The sequence below is a fragment of the Photinus pyralis genome, unplaced genomic scaffold (assembly GCF_008802855.1).
Source record: "Photinus pyralis isolate 1611_PpyrPB1 unplaced genomic scaffold, Ppyr1.3 Ppyr1.4_LG5, whole genome shotgun sequence".
NCBI classification, from domain to species: Eukaryota; Metazoa; Arthropoda; class Insecta; order Coleoptera; family Lampyridae; genus Photinus; species Photinus pyralis.
In genome coordinates, this window is record NW_022170596.1 from 8423921 (window position 1) to 8445980 (window position 22060).

A 22060-nucleotide genomic window follows, 5' to 3' on the forward strand; every position below is an offset into this window, starting at 1 on the left:
ATTATTGATAACGACGGGTGTAATAATATCAATTGCCTTAATATTGTAAGATGTGTAAAACTTGGCTTCGAAACGGATTAGAATTACGATAAACTAAAAATTGCAAGAACGTGCTCGCTCTGAGTCGCCCCGAATGCTCCAAAATCCCCTCACAACCCGGCCTAACCAGCGTTTATCTACTCAGCCAGCCTGCGCTTTTACTCGAAACGTGTACGTTGATTGCTCTTATCTCGACACATACTTTGGTTCGCGTTTACTATGAAGCGGTATATGTGTAAATTCCCCTATTTTAAAAAATAATTTATAAAATAGGAAAGCGGTCACCCGTTACATGTCCCATAGTGCTCCATCTTTCTGCTGTAAAGTATGTTGCCTAACCGCGGCGGTATGTCCACCATAAGTGAATAAGATAAATTCAATGTGGACTGTTGGAGATCTCCAAAGTGCAGAATGGCCCTAGAAAGCCTAAGCGGCGCTTTATGAGTGGGAAGTGTCGGAGAAATGAAATACGTTGGCCTTTTACCAAAGAACCATTCTTCTTCAATTTGTTATCATTTCTACTGTACAGATTTTGAGTGTTATCACGTGTCAATAGCCTTTATGGGCCCAAATATTTTCTTAAAAGAGCCAAGTGAAAAGTTGCATAGTAACGTTGTAAAATATGCCCTTGGTGTAGTGAATGGAGAAGACAACGGTTTTTGTCAATATTCCGAACAAAAGCCGGTTAAAAATATAGCGTTTCTTAATATGTCTAAGGAGGAATTGGAGTATGGAGGAGGCTAAGCTAAGCTTCTCTCTCCGTAACAAAATCTACTTTACGGTAGTTTACACAAGCGTTAGCTATTCTTTTTAACTACAACAATGGGCAAGGAATATTTATTGTTCTACCACACCTAACGTACATAATCATGGCATGCGCATCGTAAAAATTGTTGTTGACTGGAAAGGAAGCAGATCATTCAATTCCGGAGTCTTAGTAAAATTTCAGCGGCCAGGGAGTATTCTTAATCCACTTCAGGTGTTACCATCGATAGCAATTGTTTTCGATTTAACAAGTTACAGATAATGCATTGGTGTCTAAAATTTGGCATGATTCCCCGTTGGCCAATTTACAGGATCGTATCTCACAACTAGCTAACAATAAGCTTAAGGTATTCAAAATTTTCCAACCAGTGTCCCCTCCCCCAATTCAGTATTTCCTGAATTTATTATATATAATTATAATATTTATATAATTTTGAAGTATGCGTATGCGCTAAAGAAATGGAGTTCAGAGATTAAGTAAAAACTTGTGAGCTATCCTCGTATAGAAAGTCAAAAAATTGTTTCCCATAGCATTTAGGGCAGTTATATTTTGTCTCACCTGAATTACCACAGCTATAGCAATGTGTATTTTGAGACAAGTGACAACAAGGAGACACATGTCACGTGGCACGACAGTTCGAGGACATTAGCAGAGCAGACGAGGACTTTTTGGTACGAAACGCAGGTAACCATTACAGAAGATTGTTGGGATTTTGATGTCGAATGAAGAGAAACCGAAAATCTAGTACGGCCAGCAATTTCAGTTTCATTCTCATCATCCAAGTTTAGGGTTGGTAGTAGTTAATAGTATATTGGACTAAGTTGGGGTAGTAGTAGTGTTTAGTAATTCGCATCTACGTCGTAACATGTACCAAGCTATTAAATGACGTAGGTTAGTAGAGGGAATTTCATCCACAAATTCTGTAAATAATGACTACAGTTCTCTAAAAGCCAAAGTAATTGCAGCGTAGTCAGGAACTTAAGTTCCAAATGTAAACATTCAATACTGACACAGCACTTGAAGTAAAAACGCTAGAAGAATAATGGTAATTAGCCGAAGCCATTATAGATATAACCATATAAGATTATGTTGTGAATTATAATTACCCATAAGATTTCAAAGAGCGAAGTACGACGTGTAAAGCGTAACAGTTAGTTATCTGCTACTCAGAAAATCCCTTGTACAAGTAAAATAAACGGTACAGCAACCTCTTGCCTTTACTTTAAGTTGATGTCTAAGATAAATACGGAAAATCATCCGATATATACAGAAAGTGCGGATATACTAGAAGTTTTAGTCTTATTACACGAACCGCAGATAGAATAATGAAATTAAGGTTTACATCGTAGAAATGCATATATCCTGGCCTGCGCAAATTCATTAATTGAAAATAGTGCGATGAGTTGGCTACTTAATTGAGCACTAACGAAGCTCTAGCGCCTGGCACAACATTGGGGACAAATTGCTTACAGTTTAGTCCGAGTAAGCGTGCAGTTAGTCCCACAAAAAAAGTTTATAGGGTCACTATCTAGCACCGGTGCTGATGGTTCTGCGAACTCGCATAGTAAAGGCTGGCCGAGTTATTTGGTTCGGACACGCCCTGGGAATATTCTCCCCTTTTTAGGAATAGTAGGAGTATGGAGAAATTATCTAGAAATTACAGGGATTATTGAGACGTCTTCCCAATAATTATAAATTTTAATTTGGAATATATTGCCAGTTGCACAGAATAATGGTAAATCGTAAATAAAATTAAAACTGAGTTTCGTTGTTCGTTCCCTTCGCGTTATGTACACAGAATGTTTGTTGCGTTGTAAATATGCCAAAAACATCCAGTTATAAATATCTTAGTTACTCCAATCCGTGTTCAGTGTTAACGTAGTAAAAATTTCCAATTTCGCGTAGAATCTGTGTAACAATGTAATTACTGGATTGAGTTAGTTAACACGTACCTACAACGTAACGACCCCGTCGACGCTAATGAACGTGACATAATTCTGTAGGAAGGCTCGCATCCCTACCTTTAAAAAATTCAAGTTGAATTCCAATTCATAAATATTTAATTTGATTGCAGGTAAACATAAGTAACACGTGGATGCTTCCCGAAGAAAGCTTTCCGGTATTCTATCGCTATTTCCGGGACCGCATCTCCTGGTACGAAGCTGATGCAGTCTGCCAGTTCCACCATGCCAACCTAGTTACCGGTAAGTGGATGATCACATTAAATCATTAACACGAACTTTCATCAAGAGAACTAAATTTTCGTTCGCACTAATATCGTTATTATAAATTATATGGACGGCAGTTTTAATCAAATTCCCTACATTCGTGTAACCTAAAGTACATCCCGTTCGCGTAAAAGACTGTTACTGGTGAAACACATTAAATTTAATTACACCCTCTCCTCTAATTGCGTCAATTAATTATTTGCGAAACGATATCTTGCATTTTATCGGGTTGGGAGAGAGCACTCCAAGTAGAAGGGATCCGAACACATTGTAAAGATTAAATGGGGTAGATAAGTTTCGTAATCTTAATTTTACACATAGTGCGAAAAGAAGCTTTAACAAGCAAGGTGAACCCTGCCAAGGCACTTAAAAGTGTTACGATCTACGATGCGTCGGAAAGGTCCCATAATTGCGTTATAAGTTACTACAAAAGGTTTGCTGAAGGAATTCATGATAGTTGAAAAAGCGGATCTCAATCCGACACGTCTCATACGCTTCAGCTTCCACTCTTCAGTAGTTTGTATGCGAACACAGCACGAAGTCATTTCCGATAGTTGGTAGATAGTTACAAATACCAACTATATTGGTATTTGTGCCCTAGTAGGTTGTCAATTAATTATGCTACGTGCCTTACTATTTTGCACTTATTGGAACAAAACTGCTATTTAATATCTAGTTTTGGGGACAGAAGTTGTTCATTTGTTTCCACGGATTTAAATTGGCATTTAATCCCTTGAGATTTTTATGAGTTGCATTATAAAAAATGGATACTTCTTAAAGATTCGGTAATTTACTTGAACCACCTTAAAAATAAACAAGTATAAATTGTGGACAACTCTTGTGCAGATAAGCTGCATTTTTTTAAAAACCGAAACATCTTAGTAAATGCTTGGATTATAAGGTAGTAGCATGCTATCGATGTTTACTTTCTTGCTAAATGATTAATGGAGATTAGGATATTCGTTCTTAACATCACCAATGGATGTATTTCTTCCAGACGTCCCAATCGTCCTTTGTGATTAGCCTCTTCCGACCATGCGTTCTGGAGATACTTATATAAGGGGATATATCCGATCACGATAAAGAGTCGAAGAGGAGGAGGACTATGGTTGGTCGAAATTCTTTCCTTTCGTTGAGACCTTTCATTAGAGTACCATGAAGGGTAGAACGTGTAATGGTTTGCCCCCTCCCCCCCTTAGACGGCGAAATTTGATATCCGTCTGGCACACCTGGTATACGTTACCTATTGCAAAACAATCCAGGACTCTAAGACCATTTCCCTAGAAGTACTTCAAAACAGCAGACGTGGGTTCGTACTCATAAGGAACACATTTGCTTGAAGATTTTCTCGTTCAACTTTAAAATAAACAACTAAAATTCCAATGTCAATGACTTCACTAATGATCAAATACTTGCAATACAAACGGTTTCAATTTCCCCAGAGATTGCTATCTTTAAGAATATTCAAATCCAAATTTTTCTTGATAATATTCTACTACAATCCAACACAATTTCTGACGATGTTTTCTTAAAGATATACAAGCTTCATTTAATATAAAAAAAGATAACTGTTGATACAAAGTAATCTCGGAACAGTCCTCCTTACAACGGCAATGATTCAACAAAATCAAACAGTGCAGCTGCAGATTGGTATTTTCCGTCGGCAACCTCCACTTCAAGGAAATTTCTAGTGAATAGATTTTTTGTGGAAGTAGTTTTTTGACCGATTAACCTTCTATGTGTATAAATGGGAAGCAAGCAAAAAATCTTATTACCATGAAGGTTTGTTGTTACCGGAGAAGTTTTCGCTACGTAACAATTTTACACTTCACAAGCACGTGATGGAAATGATAAGTAGGTCAACTGTAATAATTGGTCGATTGGCTTCGAAATCCTGCTTTTAAAGGTAGATTTATTGCTGATGTGTGTGGATAACCACTTATGAAACGATATTTGGCACATTTTTCACTCAATATTAATTAATTAAATGCATATAAAAATATAAGCTCGTGTTACGTAAGCGCCCTCACACGTCCCCCTCCTGCGAATGAATGAGCGCGGACACTTTTCGATCTACCCCGCGAAATCGAAATTCCCGCCTAGGTTCGTTTAAATTGAAATTGCAAATTCAAAAATATGCAGATTCTATATACACGGTAATTCAAAAATACCAATCTCTATAGTACCATCTCAGGGAGGAGATGTACCGTTCTGTTGCGTTGGAGCTGTATCGACTTTTCTACTCGACAACCTAAACAGCGAGGTTAACGTAAGAAAGAGAGAAGCGGGAGACAAGAGAGCGTATAAAGATCATAAGCGAATGAAGAGACCGGTAGCAATCGTTTGGGAATGCAAGTCGTTCGCACTAAAAGTTTCGATTTCGTAACCCAACCGAGGTTAACATAAAAAAGTATAAGTGGAAGAGGAGTCGAGTAGCGATCGCTGTAGAGTACACATCTTTCTCTAGATATTTTGAATGCGAGAAAACCTAATTTATGGCTTCTTTTAAAAGAGTAAAAGTAATGTAAACAGCGGGGAATTAAATGTAAAAAACGTTTTAAGAAGTTTAACCAAAAACTACAATCTTAGCAACGACAAATTAATTTCGTTTTACAATCCCACAAACTGAAAATAAAAAAGTTACATTCGTACGAAATAAAATATTTTATTTGTTACTCAGTTGTAAACGGTGATTAACAAGACAAAACGCAAACGGGTAAACGTCATGTTTAAACGCTACTGACTTGTAAAACTGACAGCAGACTTGTAAAACTGACAGCAGACCTGTAAAAATTTTACAAGTTAGTAATCTAGTAATTTCATTGGCCAGAATTAATGCGAAGTCTCTGTTACATGGATCACATGATATTTTAGACATTTCTTCAAGATCAATTTAAGAACTAATTATTTACGTTTACTATTGTTTACAAATGAGTAACAAATAAAATATTGTACATTATACGCCAGGTAATAGTTTTTACTGGCTCTAGGAGATGACAGGCTCGCCTAACGGCTCGCCAGTCAACTTCTCCTATCGCCAGTAAAAACTCACTTACCTGGCTAATAATGTAAAATACTATTACCCGTGAGTTACGTGATTCAAGCCGCACCGAAGCTCATGAATTGTTATCTCGGAAGTAATTATTATATTATCAACAAAGACACATCTTTGCATAAGAAAGCGTGGAGCCGTATAGATTCAGTAAGGAAGCATCTTCAATCTAGGCGAATGTAATTACATATTTCGAGTCATTCCTGTAATGTCATGATAATTTCTATGGGAACTCCAAGAGAAAAATGTACATTCTTTTAGAATGAAAGCTCAAACTTTGAAATGACTCACAATGCTGTCTCTAATGTATGAAATTTACCTGATGGTCTAGAAACTGATAAGGGAGTGACAGTTGATGCCGAAATCAACATGGTTAATGAACCATGCATTTAAAAATTTACGGTTACTTTTCAAACATAAACTGAAAAAGCCTACACATACCTACGGATAAAGCCGTTTATAAAAATCAAGGTTAGCCTTTTTACACTTTTTTCCGTCGGCTAGCTCACTTTACAGTAAATACTCGTTTTTAGAAGAGTGGACTTCTTGGCCTCAAAAATTAAAATACGTCGCGCTCCTAATCAACCACTTGCTTGCAATTCTCAATACCTTTATTAACTCAAGATATCGCTTGACAAAGTGGCTACCTTTCATATTACCTAATCCCTTGTCAATCAATTACAATTTCTACCCAAACGGCAACCTTAATATTCACTATTTCAAATTAGTGTTCGATGCCAAAAATTAATTTAATCCCTACTGGGTGGGTTTAAAAAGTACCTATTCTTCAAGGGTATCTTTTTTATTATTTAAATGACAAAACTTTAATTGTTTTTACCCTCTAGGGTACGGTAATGAGAACATACAAATACAAGGAAAATGCAGTAACAACGATTCGAGTATCTAAGTGCCCGGTGCCATTGATTCAATTACGGGCTGCTTTACTAGCGTATTTCCAAATCGTCGCCGAGAAATCAGTGGATGAAAACTTCTGTACTATTTAAAGGAAGGTGGCCTTAGTCTTCTTTCGGAAAATTTTCAAAAGATTGCACAAGTTACGCAATCCAATGGAAGATGAATTTGATAATGAATGAAAAGTTATTAACTGCGAGCAAGTGTGAAATCTGACGCTTACTTTATACCTAGTGTTTATATACCGCCCAAAAATTTCTAAATTTAGTGGCCACGAGTCAAAGTCACGTTGATTTTACGATTTCCGCGAGTTATTTGAAACTTTTACTTAATTCACTTATTTCACATCCCATATGGTACAGTTCTAATTCGTACTGCTGGCATGGAATTTACTTCGCTTTAACATAGCGGAATCGGATGCGGAAGCGGAAGTGAAAAATATGCAGAACTTCCGCACTTGCGGACAGAAGCAGAAGTCTGCCGAATCACTGCATTTTCGCTTATGTCGCGATCTAGCCAGGGCGGCACTCGGAAACAATTCATCTAAATAAAATTTTGGAAAACTCTAGATAACTCACCTCTTTATGTGCTACCTAACCCCATCCTAAGAAATCGGTAGCGGGCTCCAATTATACAATGAGAAGAAAATATGAACCTTCTTATTTCCGACTTCTGAAAACTGGTCAGCCATCTTCCCTTTCCCCGCACCTTTTTCCGCAGTTAGCATTTTATGCAACCATTTTCGCTGGGATTTAAAAAAACTATCATGTGAATGTTTGCATACATTTTTGTACGAATTCGTTAGTATAAATCTTTTGCTTTTGTACTTGACTCGAATGATAGATTGCACTCGGAAAAGGGGTCGGTAATTATTGATTAGCAAAACTAAGCGAGTATTAATTACACCTAGGTATTGTATTTATAGATGCTTTTAGAGAATTGCTACAAGCATGTACCATTCACTGCGGCAGCAGCAATGTAACATCCATCAAAGCGCGATTCGTGAAATTCCAGAGAAATACGAGATTATATCACGTTTTCATACCTTTAATTAGTTTACGATATTAAACACAAGTATTCATCATGCGAATAAGCTTAATCCTCACACGTGAACAAACACGTAATACGAAAGACAAATTGTAGCTCAATTTGTTAAAACTTAATTAAAGGTCGCATTCAGTTTTCTAACACTAGCGAGATCGATTTTATTGTTGAATTAAAATAGACATTTTCTGGTAATTGCCTTTAAATGAATTTGATGTTCAAGATCACCTTTGTGTGCGACGACTTACTCATTAATTTCTGTGTATTACTTTCAACTCCAGCACACGGTTCTGTAATTAATGTTTGATATTAATTGCCTGCTATGAATGAAATTTGCTAATTAGTTTTTGTTGGATCTTTAAGGCGTAGGTAGGCACCCTTAGTTGATTATATTGTGATTGCTAATTATCATTACGAAGTGATTAGAATCTGATCGGTGATTAATAGTAAATATTAATGATCACGCGTGAGTGGTAAGGCGAAATTTCCTCGCATAAGATGAAAATTGAGCCTTTGTTGTATACAAGAAAGGAGACCGATATAGAACTATCAAACTTCTGAGTATAATGTAGCGAATATTCCAGAAATCCTGATAGACATCAAGACGTCATGAAAGATTAGTAATCGGCGATAAGAAGTAAAGGCAGATGTGACCTATTTTTCGCGGGAAATATGACATGTTTGTTCTAGAACATTCGGAAGCGTTCGGGAGCACTCGAAGAAATTCTAGAAAGACCAATGTTTGCCATACAAGCAAATCGAATTGTGCTTCGAGTCAGTTCAAACATAGATGCCAAGTGAAGTATGAAGTAAATGAGGCAAATTGTCAGAGAGATTGTCACTGATTCTTCCGAGATACTCTCAATATTCCTTCTAAATTTTTAAGAAGACCACAGGTTCGGATTAGGGTTGGAACATGAAAGTTTAGCGGGACAATAGACTCGGCCTCCGCCTATAGAAGATTCTCATAGAATTACTTATGATTTTATGGATAATGGCATAGAATCATTGAAGAATGTATGCAAATGTCTAAGAAAAGCTTTTGGGGAATCTTTAAAGGCTAAAGTATTTGTAGCGAATCTTAGGTATCTCTAAGGTATCTGAAGCAATCACTGAAAATGTAAAACGCTTGGTCCAGATTTACAGATCTTTTTCGAAATTAGTATAGCTCACTACATGTGGTACTAGCTACCTCCAGAGCAACTGCTCTCGGAAGCTTCGTTTTCATGAAGCCTTCTTCCCTTCTACCGCTTTTACACCTCCTTCCCTAACAAATGCGTCGATAAAATGCACACCTGTGTTTTCTTTCCGCGCAAAAAATCTTTTTATCTTAAAACTAATTTGCTCACGCAGCCATAACAAATTCTTATCGCATTGACCGGAGATAAACTTATACAATACCAACACGCAATTGTATCCAAACGAATAATTATACTTAATCTTTTAACACGAAATTAACAATTACAACTCCAAAATTAAACAGAGCGATTATTTCAACAAAATCATGAGTATAATTTGACCAAACTTCCATCGATTTGTAAAGTTGTTATAATAGGAAGTAGTCATTTACAATCACGACTCGAGATTGTAATCAATACTTAGTTGAATATATTGAATAATAAATTAATTGAAACTTCATTTGTTGATTGGCCTACAGTCTACACAAAAGTTTAACTCCCCTATCATAATTCGGGGTAGTAAACAAAATAAATTAACGAGGAATAACTTTAACCTAATTATGTTGAAATGTTACTCATAATACGCTATTACAAATACTTAAATGGGAATGAGTTCAAAAACTGAAGCTCATTCAAAAGTAACCTTTTCCGCTTAAGTTTCGTTAAAAAATTCTTTATGGATTTATTGACTGGCCACAAATACAAAAACTTAAATTCACAGTACCTCTTGGTCCGTATTAATTCAAAACGGCATTAAGATCCAGAGATTCTTGCGTGGTGGAAAAATTACCCTAGGTTAAGGTCAGCGCCATTTGGTAATTGCAGTTCTTTTATGAGACAAAGAAAAACTCCGACAATGTCGACAAAAAATGCGGGTGGTCCCAGACTAAATAGACTCTCGCATCGCAATATTTCGCCAGGTCAAAGATCTAGCTGGACCGGTTCATACTCGCGATGTTGTTTATAACTAGACGCACGGCGGTTAAGTAAGCGCACTGCAATTTTATTTACGCGGTTATCTTTATGCTTTAATTAAAAATTATGATACTGATACTGGCACGCATCTCGACCTTCTTTTACTGTATCGTTTTTGTTTTTTTTTATTGACGATTTATTTGGAGGTACATCAACCTTTGTTTTTAGCACCTTAAAACTACATTATTATTTTTTACAGTTTATTGATCAGGTCGGTCACTTTAAGGTACTGGACTGTGGCAGTAAGTGTGGCGGAGTCATTAGAATTTAGGGCTTCCTGGAGGTTGTTGGCAACTCCAAATGACCGACGAGGAGAGCGTAGGTGGGACACTCCAACATAATGTGGCCCACGGTGAGGTCAACTGCACATTGAGGACATAGTGGTGGTGGTTCTTTGCTGAAGAGATGTGCATGGGTGAGAAGAGTGTGTCCCATTCGTAGACGCGAGAGACTAACCTCTTCTTGACGTCGGAAATTGTGGTAAATAGGTCTCTGGATGGTCGGTTTTATTCGGGGGAGTTTGTGGTTTAACTGAGACCACACTCTTGCCACTGTCTAAGGAGTTCCCGGTACGTTGTCCTCCTAAGGTCCATCTCCAATTGTTTCAAGAGTTCGATGTCTGGGTTTACGGTAGCATCCTTGGCAGCGGCGTCTGCGCGCTCAGTATCGTTTTTATGGGTACTTACCACAGATTATTCTCGTTCTTCCGTCGTCGAAATTCGATTAGATATTTTTAGATACGAAATAGATGTACCCCGAATAATCACCGTGTACAGTACGAAATGAAATCCACGAACACCAATCTTTTGGTGCATTTCTTTCCCCTTAGCAACAAATCTGTATTACCTCCCCGATTGCTACTTCATCGTACCTTAAAACGCCGTTTTGTTAACCATTCAATTTCAACTTTGCGCTATTTATAACTTTAGTATAATCTTTGCTTCGAAAAAGCCCAAAAGCGTGAAGTTGGGTGATCTTGGAGGCCAATTTACAGGGCCATTCGTTGCAATTGTTTTCACACAGGAAAAAATCTGCAACATGTCGTTTCTCTCTGAATTGTTCACTTGATTTTTAACTAATAATTGAATAAGCGCCAACACTCACTTTGACAGCCAAAGCATTTTCCCAGTTTAATAAACCCCAAGAATGATGGGTTAAATTGATTATTGTAGCTCAAAAAAAGTTTCTACAAATAAATTGATATTCCGGACAAACATTTGCACGTATAGAGTCAAGTACAGGTAAAACATATAAGATAAGGTAACTCTTACCTTGCATAAAGTTACCTGTCGACGCTAAGAAGTGAGCTTAGTTCTTGCATCCAAATCCTGCAGTAACCTCCCAAGCCGTAGAACTTGGTAAATAATTGATTGGCTAATGCCTGAAGGGCCCCGCTCTACTCGTAATCTGCCTCTACAACAGGTACGGACTACGCGTTTCAAACTCGATCATAACTGAACCGAGATAGCAAAGATATTGAACAGGTACTAAGGTTAACAAAGTACTTGAATGTAATGGCATATATCCCAGAAGGAGCAATCAAAGAGTTACGTTTGTTGAGGGTCGAATCCCGATATCAAATCTCGTTTATGACCCAATTTCTGAAAATAGCCGCTCGTTATCAGCAGGTGGAAGATAATATAAGATAGTATAAGATGTTGGAACTGGCAGGCAGCGGTGAATTTAACCCCAAAGGTTGCATACTCGTACGTCAACAGAATGGTAGGTAAAGCGTCTCCGAAGCTCAAGCTGGCCCTTATAGTTGAATTAAATTTAAGTTTGAACTAAAATTATATCTAAAACCAAAAAAAAAACAAAGGTAACCCTCTTCGAAGATGTGATAAAATGTATACAGGGTGTTTTTTGCGATGGGCCATACGACAATGTAACGGTGTTGAGTTATTTAAAATGGGCCATAGGGAAATTTACATTGCATCAATTGTTTCAGTCATAGCTTCCTCGCGAATCATCTGCCACAGTACTGTAGAAATTGTTTCTAAATCAACAAATTTAGTCAAATGCCGGTACTTACGGTAAAGAAGTAAAAACACAAATTATATCCTCTTTAGGGAGTTAAAGGTAAATCCGCTCACTAATTATTCCCGAATCCCCAATTTAATGAATTCAATAACCAGAGATTAATAAAATACAGATGATGGCAATTAATATTCCATGCGTTCTAATTTACGCCTCAGCTGTTGATTTTAATGAAGTGTAATCTGATACGGTTCTCTACAGAAATGAAGGAAGATGAGTAGATAGGCTATGAGAGTTCTGGCCCACTTTTGGTCAAAATCCCATGTTATTTCCCATAAGAAATTCTAAGGTCCATTTCGGTCATTTTTGTATCACTTCTGTCATGTGCGCATGCGCGTCCCGGGCTCGCCGGCAGGGATGTCGTTGGTCGCAGGGTAACACAGCCGGAGTGTGGTATTTCGGAGAGGCGTTGGTCCGGGCAGCCGGGGTGTGGGAACTTTTACCGCCTCAGCTTAATCGACTTATTTCGACAGCCGTGGTGTTGGTATTAGGCCATATATACCTCTTATATATATGGTATAGGCTCTCGGGGTGAGGGACTGTTTTTCCGTCCAATTAGTTTCGCTCCTTTTTTTTCGGCAGCCCGGGTCAAGGTTATTTTGGAAGGCTTCAGTTCGGATCGAGGTTCGAACCTACTTCCCTCCGCACTTACTGCTGTATCAGAGGTCGGATAACCAACTGCGCTACCAGAACTATTACTTATCGACTGATATAGATGAGCCGTGTCTTTCCGTTTGCCTCATATTTTTGACAGTTATGCTTCTCATAAGCGTTGCGGTAAATTTGTAGACGCGGGGATTCGAACCATCGATCTTTTACATTAGAACCATCCATCTGAACCACTCGGCTACCGCGCCTTAATCACATCTACGTTAAAACAATCATAGGTAGGTAATTACTTGTGCTATTTATAGAATAAAAGGAAGCATTGTAGAAAAAATCGTTCCCCGATTCTCTAATTATTAAAACGAGAATTAGTCGACGTGTTGTTTAGATTTCCTATAATTATATGACATTGCATCATCCAGCTGTAATACTAGGTAACTTGTACTATCCAAGTCGTACGTGTATGGATGTTCTTCATATTCATTTTGCGATTATGGATAAAAATAAATGTTATATGGAATAGACTTCCTGGGATGGAATGTGTAAAAATGATCGGTCAGCTATTATACAATCGTCCTCTCCCTTACTACTTCATTGTTGAAAGCATTGTAAATTTAATTACGAAGAATAATTTCAAATTCCAATACATAAATAGAACAAATGCAATTCTCGTATCATAGTACGCATTCAAAAATTATACTGGGGCGTATTAGAATTCTTTTTGGGGAGCTTCATGGTAATACAAGCGGTATTTGGCAGCTACGGGAATGAAAAAAAAAACGACTGAAGAAAAACTGCGCTACATTGGTAATCTTTCCCGCGATTTTACGTATAGTAACACTTTTGTCAAATTCTTTTTACCACCGCGCACATCAAAAGTTCGTCGGGGAACATTCCAATATAGGAAATGCACCGCGATTTTTTCGTGTCCATGTTTCTGAAGATACCTTCTGCATTAGCGCGCACGCAAGGTTCTTTTTTACTGTGAGTTCGAAATTTCGGGCGGCTATGAGGTATCCAAATACGAGTAAATGCATATCCTTTTTGCGGCAAAGCAATTTATTACATCCCCCAATCTCATAATGAAGCCGCCATGCCTACTTGAACGATTCAGTATTGCATTATTATGTTCACACACTAAAAAGTGTAATTGGTCCATATTTAAAATACGCGTTGCACTCATGGCAAATGCTTACCCCACCCCAACGAGCACCCTGTCGTGTTGGACTGGAGAATGGAGATGAAAGTAAATTAATTTCAAGTTCAAAATATAAACCTATAAACAAATGCAATTCTCGGTAATAAGTATCTCTGCTCGTCCCCGTCGTCCTTTACTGCTCTTGCACAGTACGCATTCAGCACAAACTATACTCGCGCGCACTTATCAGCTTTTGTATTACAATTCATTAGGTATGTAGATAATTATGCAAACCGGCCGTAATTTTTTTACACTACATTTCTCGTGTAAATTTTCCGTATAGCAAAAGTAAATTTCTTTTACCGCCGCGCACATCAAAAGGTCATTTAATTCGTCGGCGAACATTCCAATATGGGAAATGCCCCCCGATTTTCTCATGTGTCTATTTTTGTGAAGGTACCGATTGTGCCTAGAAAAAAAACTGCATTCGAGTGAAAAGTTCATTTTTATTGCGTGTTCGAAATTTCGAGCGGCTACGAAGTCCACTGGCGAAACGGCGTACCAAATACGATTAAATTATCGGAGAAGTGCATATCTCCCAATCTCATAATGAAATCTATATTATCTACTAAATTTTCTGCGCCGTCATGCAAATGCATGAATGACTCTTTGCATTATTATAAAGACGTCTTGCAAGCGTAGGTATTTGTCCCATTGAAAATGATTACCCCAACACGAATTAAAGCGCCTGTCGTGTTCGTGTTGGAGAATTCACTAATGAGCATTCCTATGGGTTTTACCAATGTTTCCAATAATTAAAAATTTTGAAGGCTCCCCAAAAGGACGGAACGTTGAGTATTCAAAGGACAGCTTCCTGACCCCGAGTGGGATGAATTCTCACTCCACCTTTGTCTTTATTTTTGGATATAGCCATTTTTCCTTGTTTGTGGTTCGTTGTTCTTTGTGGTGTGAAGCACCTATTCAATTCCAAAATAGCCGAATTTTCATATTTCTTTCAAAATTTGTAGTGATGTGGGGTAAGAACTCCCTACGTGTGATGATACTGTTTGGTCAAGTTTTTCAAATATGGATTCTAAATGTTACAATTATTTTTGAGAATTTACAAAAAAGTGAGCATTCACCCGATGCGAGGAGTATTGAAAATTACCTGGGGCCAGGAAGCAGGGCCCACTGGTAAAGGAATGGTAATAATTGAATTACTAGCATGAAACCAACTTTTTCAATGGACAAGAGAGTCCATATATGGGGCTGCGAAACAGTCGTTCAGGGGGGAGCTTAGTGAAGACCTAGATTAAACAGCTCAGTGGTCCTTTTGCGGTACACGCATTTGGTAAATACACCGCCGGCGCTTGTTTCAATCTAATCGCTGTCCAATAGCTTTGTGAATTAGTTTCAATTACCACAGATTTTCGGAATCACCTATATATAGGGGTACAAAGCAGAGGCGGAAGCCATTTGGTGATATATCTTCGAGAAGAGCAGACCTCTAACAATGTCTAAAGCGTGTAACTGGGGAAGGTCCTGCAATTGTAGTGACTGTCGACCCACGCTAAAAGAAAAATGTGAAATTTGCTATGAAAGAAACGGATGTCTGGTTGGGAGTACATTAAGGAAAGACAGAAAGGGGATACAATACTACGACTTTAAAACGTGTTGTCAACAATGTTATCATGAAAATTATGGTGAGAGAAAAGAACAGACCTTTAATATGATGTTGCACATGCTCGAGGATTCGATTAAGAAAACTCCTAAAACGACTGAACATGTCTACATTACGAAGCGAAAGGAAATTAAAGAGGTGTTGTGCAGATTATTTAGAGAAGAACTGTGTGAGAGCGATAGCGATCGAAGCAGAATGCCGCAAATCCTCGATAAACTTAAAGTGAAGATATTTTGGGGAAATACGATCGGGGAAAAATTTGAATATGAAAGTGATGAAATTGAATACAACCATACGGCTCATTGGTTCGAATGCAATATTTTACCTGAGATAATAAAGAAAATGGAGGAATCGATTCATGTTACAGCAATGCAAATTTCGGCTACATGTAAGTTACCTAAAGTTACGTATGAAACGGAGGCGCAAGCTCGCCGTCGAGAATGGTGTAGAAGACATTTGTAGTGAGGAAGATGTGTCTTGTCAGAAGACGTACCGGCCATGGAAAAAACGATGAGCATACCTATTGTAAAAATTCTCCAATTCTGCTTGGGATGGACCCTGATTCGGAAGCATGGTCTTCGAGCTTAATTATTAGACATAAGATAATGAAGTTTGATGTCATGTTTACACTACACAAAATAAATATTAAATCGTTGTCATCACATGCATAATTTATGAGAACCTATTTATGATATCCGGAAATTCAATTATCGAATGTCAACCCTCGGACGCTCTAAGCAACAACCGGAGCAAAATGACACTGGCAACAAAAAGAAACACCCTTTGTTCTACGCAAGCAATATGTCTATCAAACGTTGTTCAAGCTCCAAGCTCTGTTGCGATTTCGGGGACGTCCTCCAGGAAGATCTTTCCTAAAGTTGAACGGTGCTGGATAAGGGTAATCTTTACAGCGTTCTTGCTAAAGGGGTTTAATTGACGTCCTGGGATACGAAATCGAACGCGAATGGATGTGCAAATGCTTTATAAGAAGTGGATGACTCACAACGCCTGTAGACTACGAGAAACTACAATAACTTCTTTTATTATTATTTATTATTATCCCTCTCTTGTTCTGGGCCCTCAACAGGCTTGCGCTCAATTACAGAGTGCATAATGCTTTTTAGTCTCTGCAGAAGGTCTTAAGTTGTTATACTACTCCGGTATTTACCGTACGAACTAGGAAAACTGCAGGAAAACCTATCTCAGAGTAACCGGAAGAATGCTCGAAACTGATGAAATTCCAATCTCTCTCACAGATGAAAAATTCTTACCTCTGCCCAGGTTCGAACACCTGACCTCCGGCTTTATAGTCCAACGCTCTTCCATTGAAGTCGGTTGTTCGATGTATAGATTTTGCCTTTGCCTTACAGACCCCATCTTTTATATTCTGCCCAGATCGGAACAGTAGATCAAGAGCCCTTTTGGTAGATTTATATCTATCTACCTATTATAATGGTACCCGTATATTTATAGGTTTATGACTTCCAAGAAACATTCTAACTTTCATATTTATGAACCGATTTCAACCACACTTTAAGGGTTGGTGTAACTCTCGATCAGTAGATCAAGAGCCCTTTTGGTAGATTTATATCTATCTACCTATTATAATGGTACCAGTATATAGGTTTATGACTTCCAAGAAACATTCTAACTTTCATATTTATGAACCGATTTCAACCACACTTTAAGGGTTGGTGTAACTCTCGATCAAGTTCGTGAATCAGCCAATTCCGCCATATTGGAACAAAATCTACCCACACCTGATCGGTCGAGCCCAAAGGGATTTTTTCTTATCACAGTGGTATTGTGATCTTCATGGGGAATTTTAGCATAGAGAATCGCCCAAAAAAATCGGACCAAATGTTCAAGGTTTCGGTGACGCTCACATGAACCACCTTCTTTAGACTAGACTCATTCCTCTAATGATATGTATTGATTGTCGATTTCGAGGAAAGGTCCAATGTATAAACTGGTAAATAGGTACCTACTACAGATAAACAGATAACAGATAAACAGATGAACAGATGAACAGATAAACAGATGAACAGATAAACAGATGAACAGATGAACAGATAAACAGATGAACAGATAAACAGATGAACAGATAAACAGATGAACAGATGAACAGATAAACAGATGAACAGATAAACAGATGAACAGATAAACAGATGAACAGATAAACAGATGAACAGATAAACAGATGAACAGATAAACAGATAAACAGATGAACAGATAAACAGATGAAGAGATTTAAAAAAGCTGTTCATTTGAAGGCTGTTTCCGAACACCGTTTTTAATCTGCTTATCTGTTGACTCGTTTACTATGGTTTATTTGTCTTCCCGCTAAATCGATAATCAAAAGCAGCTTGATTGCGGGATTAAGCAATCCTTTATTTAATTTATCTTTCGAACGCAAAACACCCTGCAGTTTATGTGGAAAATATGTAGCATTCGAATCGATGGAAGTGGCTTGGTTAATACTCGACTTCCAGTTGAGCTATATACATATGCCCGGATATCAGTATTCTGAATAAAAACTTGGAAAATATATTTATTTGGAGTAGGTCGAATGGACTTAATTTGAACCCTAAGAAAACGGTGGCCATATGTGTTGGAGTATGAAATATTCGAGAGGTAGGTATATTCATTGCGAATAAACGTAGAGAAATTACTTTAGATGGTCGTCTAATACAGCTAGACAACAGTACTAAGAATCGTCGCTTATACAAAAAATTTAAACTTCGAAATTACGAACTGCCTATGGGAAACTGAAAGCGTTATACGAATTTAGGGATTTGTTGAACGGACCATTAAAATATTCTGACAAATTCTTTGATTCAAAGTCAATTGGACTACACTACAGTCTACTTGTATACTTTCCCTACCTGACTGCAAGAATTAAAAACAGAAATGACGTTCTTCAGAATGCATAGTTTCAGATTTTCATTCTATGTACCAAGGGGACATCACGTTAATAAATATAAGATTCTTGTACGTCGAGAAATTGATCGAGTATTAAATTTTGTCCATAAGTCATTATTGTATAAACTATCATTATACCTTTTCAATTTATTAACTTTTATAACGTCAAAAATGGGACTCGGGAACCATTTGTTATCCATCCCTGCCGTTAGGTACGAGAAGCTTAAGGTCCGCTTTTGAGATATAAATATTATAATTGTATTATTTTCTTAATAAATTATTATTATTATTAGGGACCTAGCACTAAATTAGATAAAAGGCTAAAGCTAAAGATTAATGGAAAGCTCGTCTTAGTGTTTAAAATCTGCTACATTGCCATCGGAAAACCTGGATCCCCAATTTGTAGAGGACCATACAATGAGTCCAGTTGAGGCTTGTTCGATTACTAGAACATGTGGTATCAACTGAAGAAAAATAGATGGATATTAGAAGCCAATCATCGCTGTATAGGTCACGAGAATGTAAACTATCAACACCGAGCAAACTGGCTGATATACAGAAAATGATAAACAGGATATACACCGGTACAATTCGCTCACCAATGAAGCGAAGGCCGAATTTATACGAAAAACCTTCATGCAAATTCGGTATGCACGACTGATGAAGGGTAAGCAGATTTTATACGAAAAACCTCGAGAATTCTGAAAAAATTCCGTTGTTATTCTGTAAGAAGTTCCAGTTGTCATGGTAAAGGCATAGGCAGCGGTTGAGAATGTTCGTCTTATAGATACACCTCTTTCCACGGCCACCCAGGAGGCAATAAATTCACATTAAAGTAATGTAATTTTATTGGAGGTGTTTATTGGCCTCGTTATAGGGTTCCCCATTAGAAATTTCTTATATATAGAGTATATAAAAAACAACTAATAGGCCTACCATAATTTTTGAATGTCAAATGATTACAATTTAAAAAGTAAAAAAATACATAAGATGCAGACACAAACAGTAACCGAATTCCACACTGGCATATAGCTTGATTCTTCCTCCTACCAATTCTCCACCCACGACACTCACTCTTGCCGTTAGAGATGGACTCTCCCAACATTACGTGATTCGTTTTTTGTGTGTGCAAAAATATTGCGCCGGTGAACGAGAGCTGGGTTCACTCCGGAAAATGAAACAAAAATCCGTCTGTGGAAACATCATCGCTAAAGGGGTTGTACGAATTCCTGTCTACCGGAGCGCTATGAGACGTTGAAGAATCTTCAGACCGCAATAAAAAACATGAAGGCAGCGCAGCGCTAGTCCACACGTACAACATACACACACCCTTCTTACAGTTCTAGTGTCTCTTCCTCGACTTGACCAAACACCGAAGAGGAACATGCGACGGTAGATACAAAAAGATGGATCGCTCGGATCGGTGATTATGATGAAATAGTGTAAAGTTTCCAAAAATACCAATAAACATAATTTTTCATTGTGAAAATAATTGGGAACCTTATTTTACGTAGGTACCAGCTCCCGGTAGAAGAAGAACATTCGCGAGAGTGAAATCGCAAATTATTCCTTAGGGAAATGAAAAACTCCTTGATGTTTATATATCATTTATTAACACAACTCAAGAAGGTATATTATTTATATTTAAATTAAACGTATAATATTCTTGATCAGAGGCAGAAGTGGTTTCTGATGTGTAATTGCAGAGAGTTCAACTATCTCTTTGATTAATCCATATAACTTTCCACAACAGTTGCAGATTTCCATCCGCATGCCCGACTCGATTCGTTTTTTTTGTGCAAAAAAGATTGCGCCGGTGGACGAGAGCTAAGTTCCCTACACGACTCCGGAAACAAAAATCCGCCAATGGAAACATCATCACCAAAGCCGTCTGCGTGAGTTTTCTTTTTAGGACCGGGGTTGTGTGAATTCCTGCCTACCGGAGCGCTGTGAGACGTTGGAGAACCTTCACACCGGAATACAAAACAAGAAGGCAGCGCAACGCTAGTCCACACGTATCTGACGAAACATCGAGGAATAACATGCGGGGTAGATTCAAAAAGATGGATTGATCGGAACGGTGATTATGATGAAAAAAAAGGAAATAGTGTACAATTTTTAAAAACGTCCCTATTATTCCGTAGAGAAATGAAAACTCCTTGGTGTTTATATATCATTTATTAACATAACTCAAAAAGGTACATTGTTTACATATAAATCAGACGTAATGTTATCACATTTGATCAGAAGCAGAAGTGGTTTCTGATGTATAATTGCAGAGAGTACAACTATCTCCTTGATTAATCCGATTCAAGATAACTTTCCGCAACATCCACGATCCTCACATGCCCATTGGGGCTCATCTGAGTGCTTCTAAACGTCCAGAAAACGCAATATTGGCATATCGAAAATTTATCACGATTACAATACTTTCCTTTATACATACTTTGTATGTAGAGGGAAAGTAACAATGGAGGCCTAACAGGTTTCTTTGTTAAGAATTAATCTATTGTAGGTCTGGTTAAGTAAAAAAAAAGTGTGGGTTGGTAAATTAATAGATTGATATAGAAAAACTAATTCAAAAATACATTAGGAGGGATACCAAATCTGCACATTAATCAACATCCATCGGGTTATCGGCAACATCTTGAGGTTTATCAATAGCATAATGGCCCCACGGAAGAGTGTTAAATGAGCCGGGAATTAGATACCTCTTATCGTCTTCGGGACTTAGAGCAATTTTCGACTGTGTTATAGAATACACTTGATGTTTATCTGTCCGAATCAAATTTTGAGATGCTGTTTTGCGCTTAAATGTCTCCAGACATTCCACATAATCATCAAAAGAAATTTTAGTCTCGACTACACTTTTCTTTACCCCCTTTGCCTTTTTTATCAAACCATAATTTTTAATAATCGTAGCAATTTCATCCTCCTCATACTCTTCCGCTTCTAATTTCTGACGCAATTTTATTAAATCATCCTTGGTGGTTAATACTTTGGTCGTGTACAGTTTAGATCGCAATCCTACATAATCAGTCATTACTTTCCCATTATTTTCATCCTTCATCATACCCAAGACTTTCTTATTTACAAGAGGTATGTCATATGGGTTGTTAGGGTTAAAATCGCTGGTATCGTAATATTTAAAACAATCGCTTTTAATAACCATATACGGGTCTTGCTCTCGAATTTCATAAATTAAACTATCGGTATCAGTATAAACGGCAGTACAGTTACCTCCAAATCTATCCATCATGTAGTCGTAGTGAAAGCTGTATATGGTCGTCTTAGCTAAATCAAGAATGGCTTGACCTACGTATATAGGTTTATTTAAATATACTTCAAGCTTATTCATTTCTACCGCCACCAAGTTCTCATTAAATATAACGCAAGATTTAAATTCTGGTTTTGAGATATATGATTCTGCACCATAACGACCCTCCCATTTGGATAATAATTTAACGTCAAGTCGTTTTCTA

At 37.6% G+C, this 22060-nt stretch overlaps 1 protein-coding gene across 1 annotated transcript; it reads right to left on the reverse strand.

Annotated features, from left to right (window-relative positions):
• Positions 1-19516: 19516 nt before the first annotated feature.
• On the reverse strand, positions 19517-22060 carry LOC116172824 (the record flags this gene model as incomplete). The annotated part of the gene is given in 1 exon segment (XM_031490109.1): positions 19517-22060. A coding segment is annotated over 1 exon segment (868 nt), but the record flags the coding sequence as incomplete, so codon positions are not given.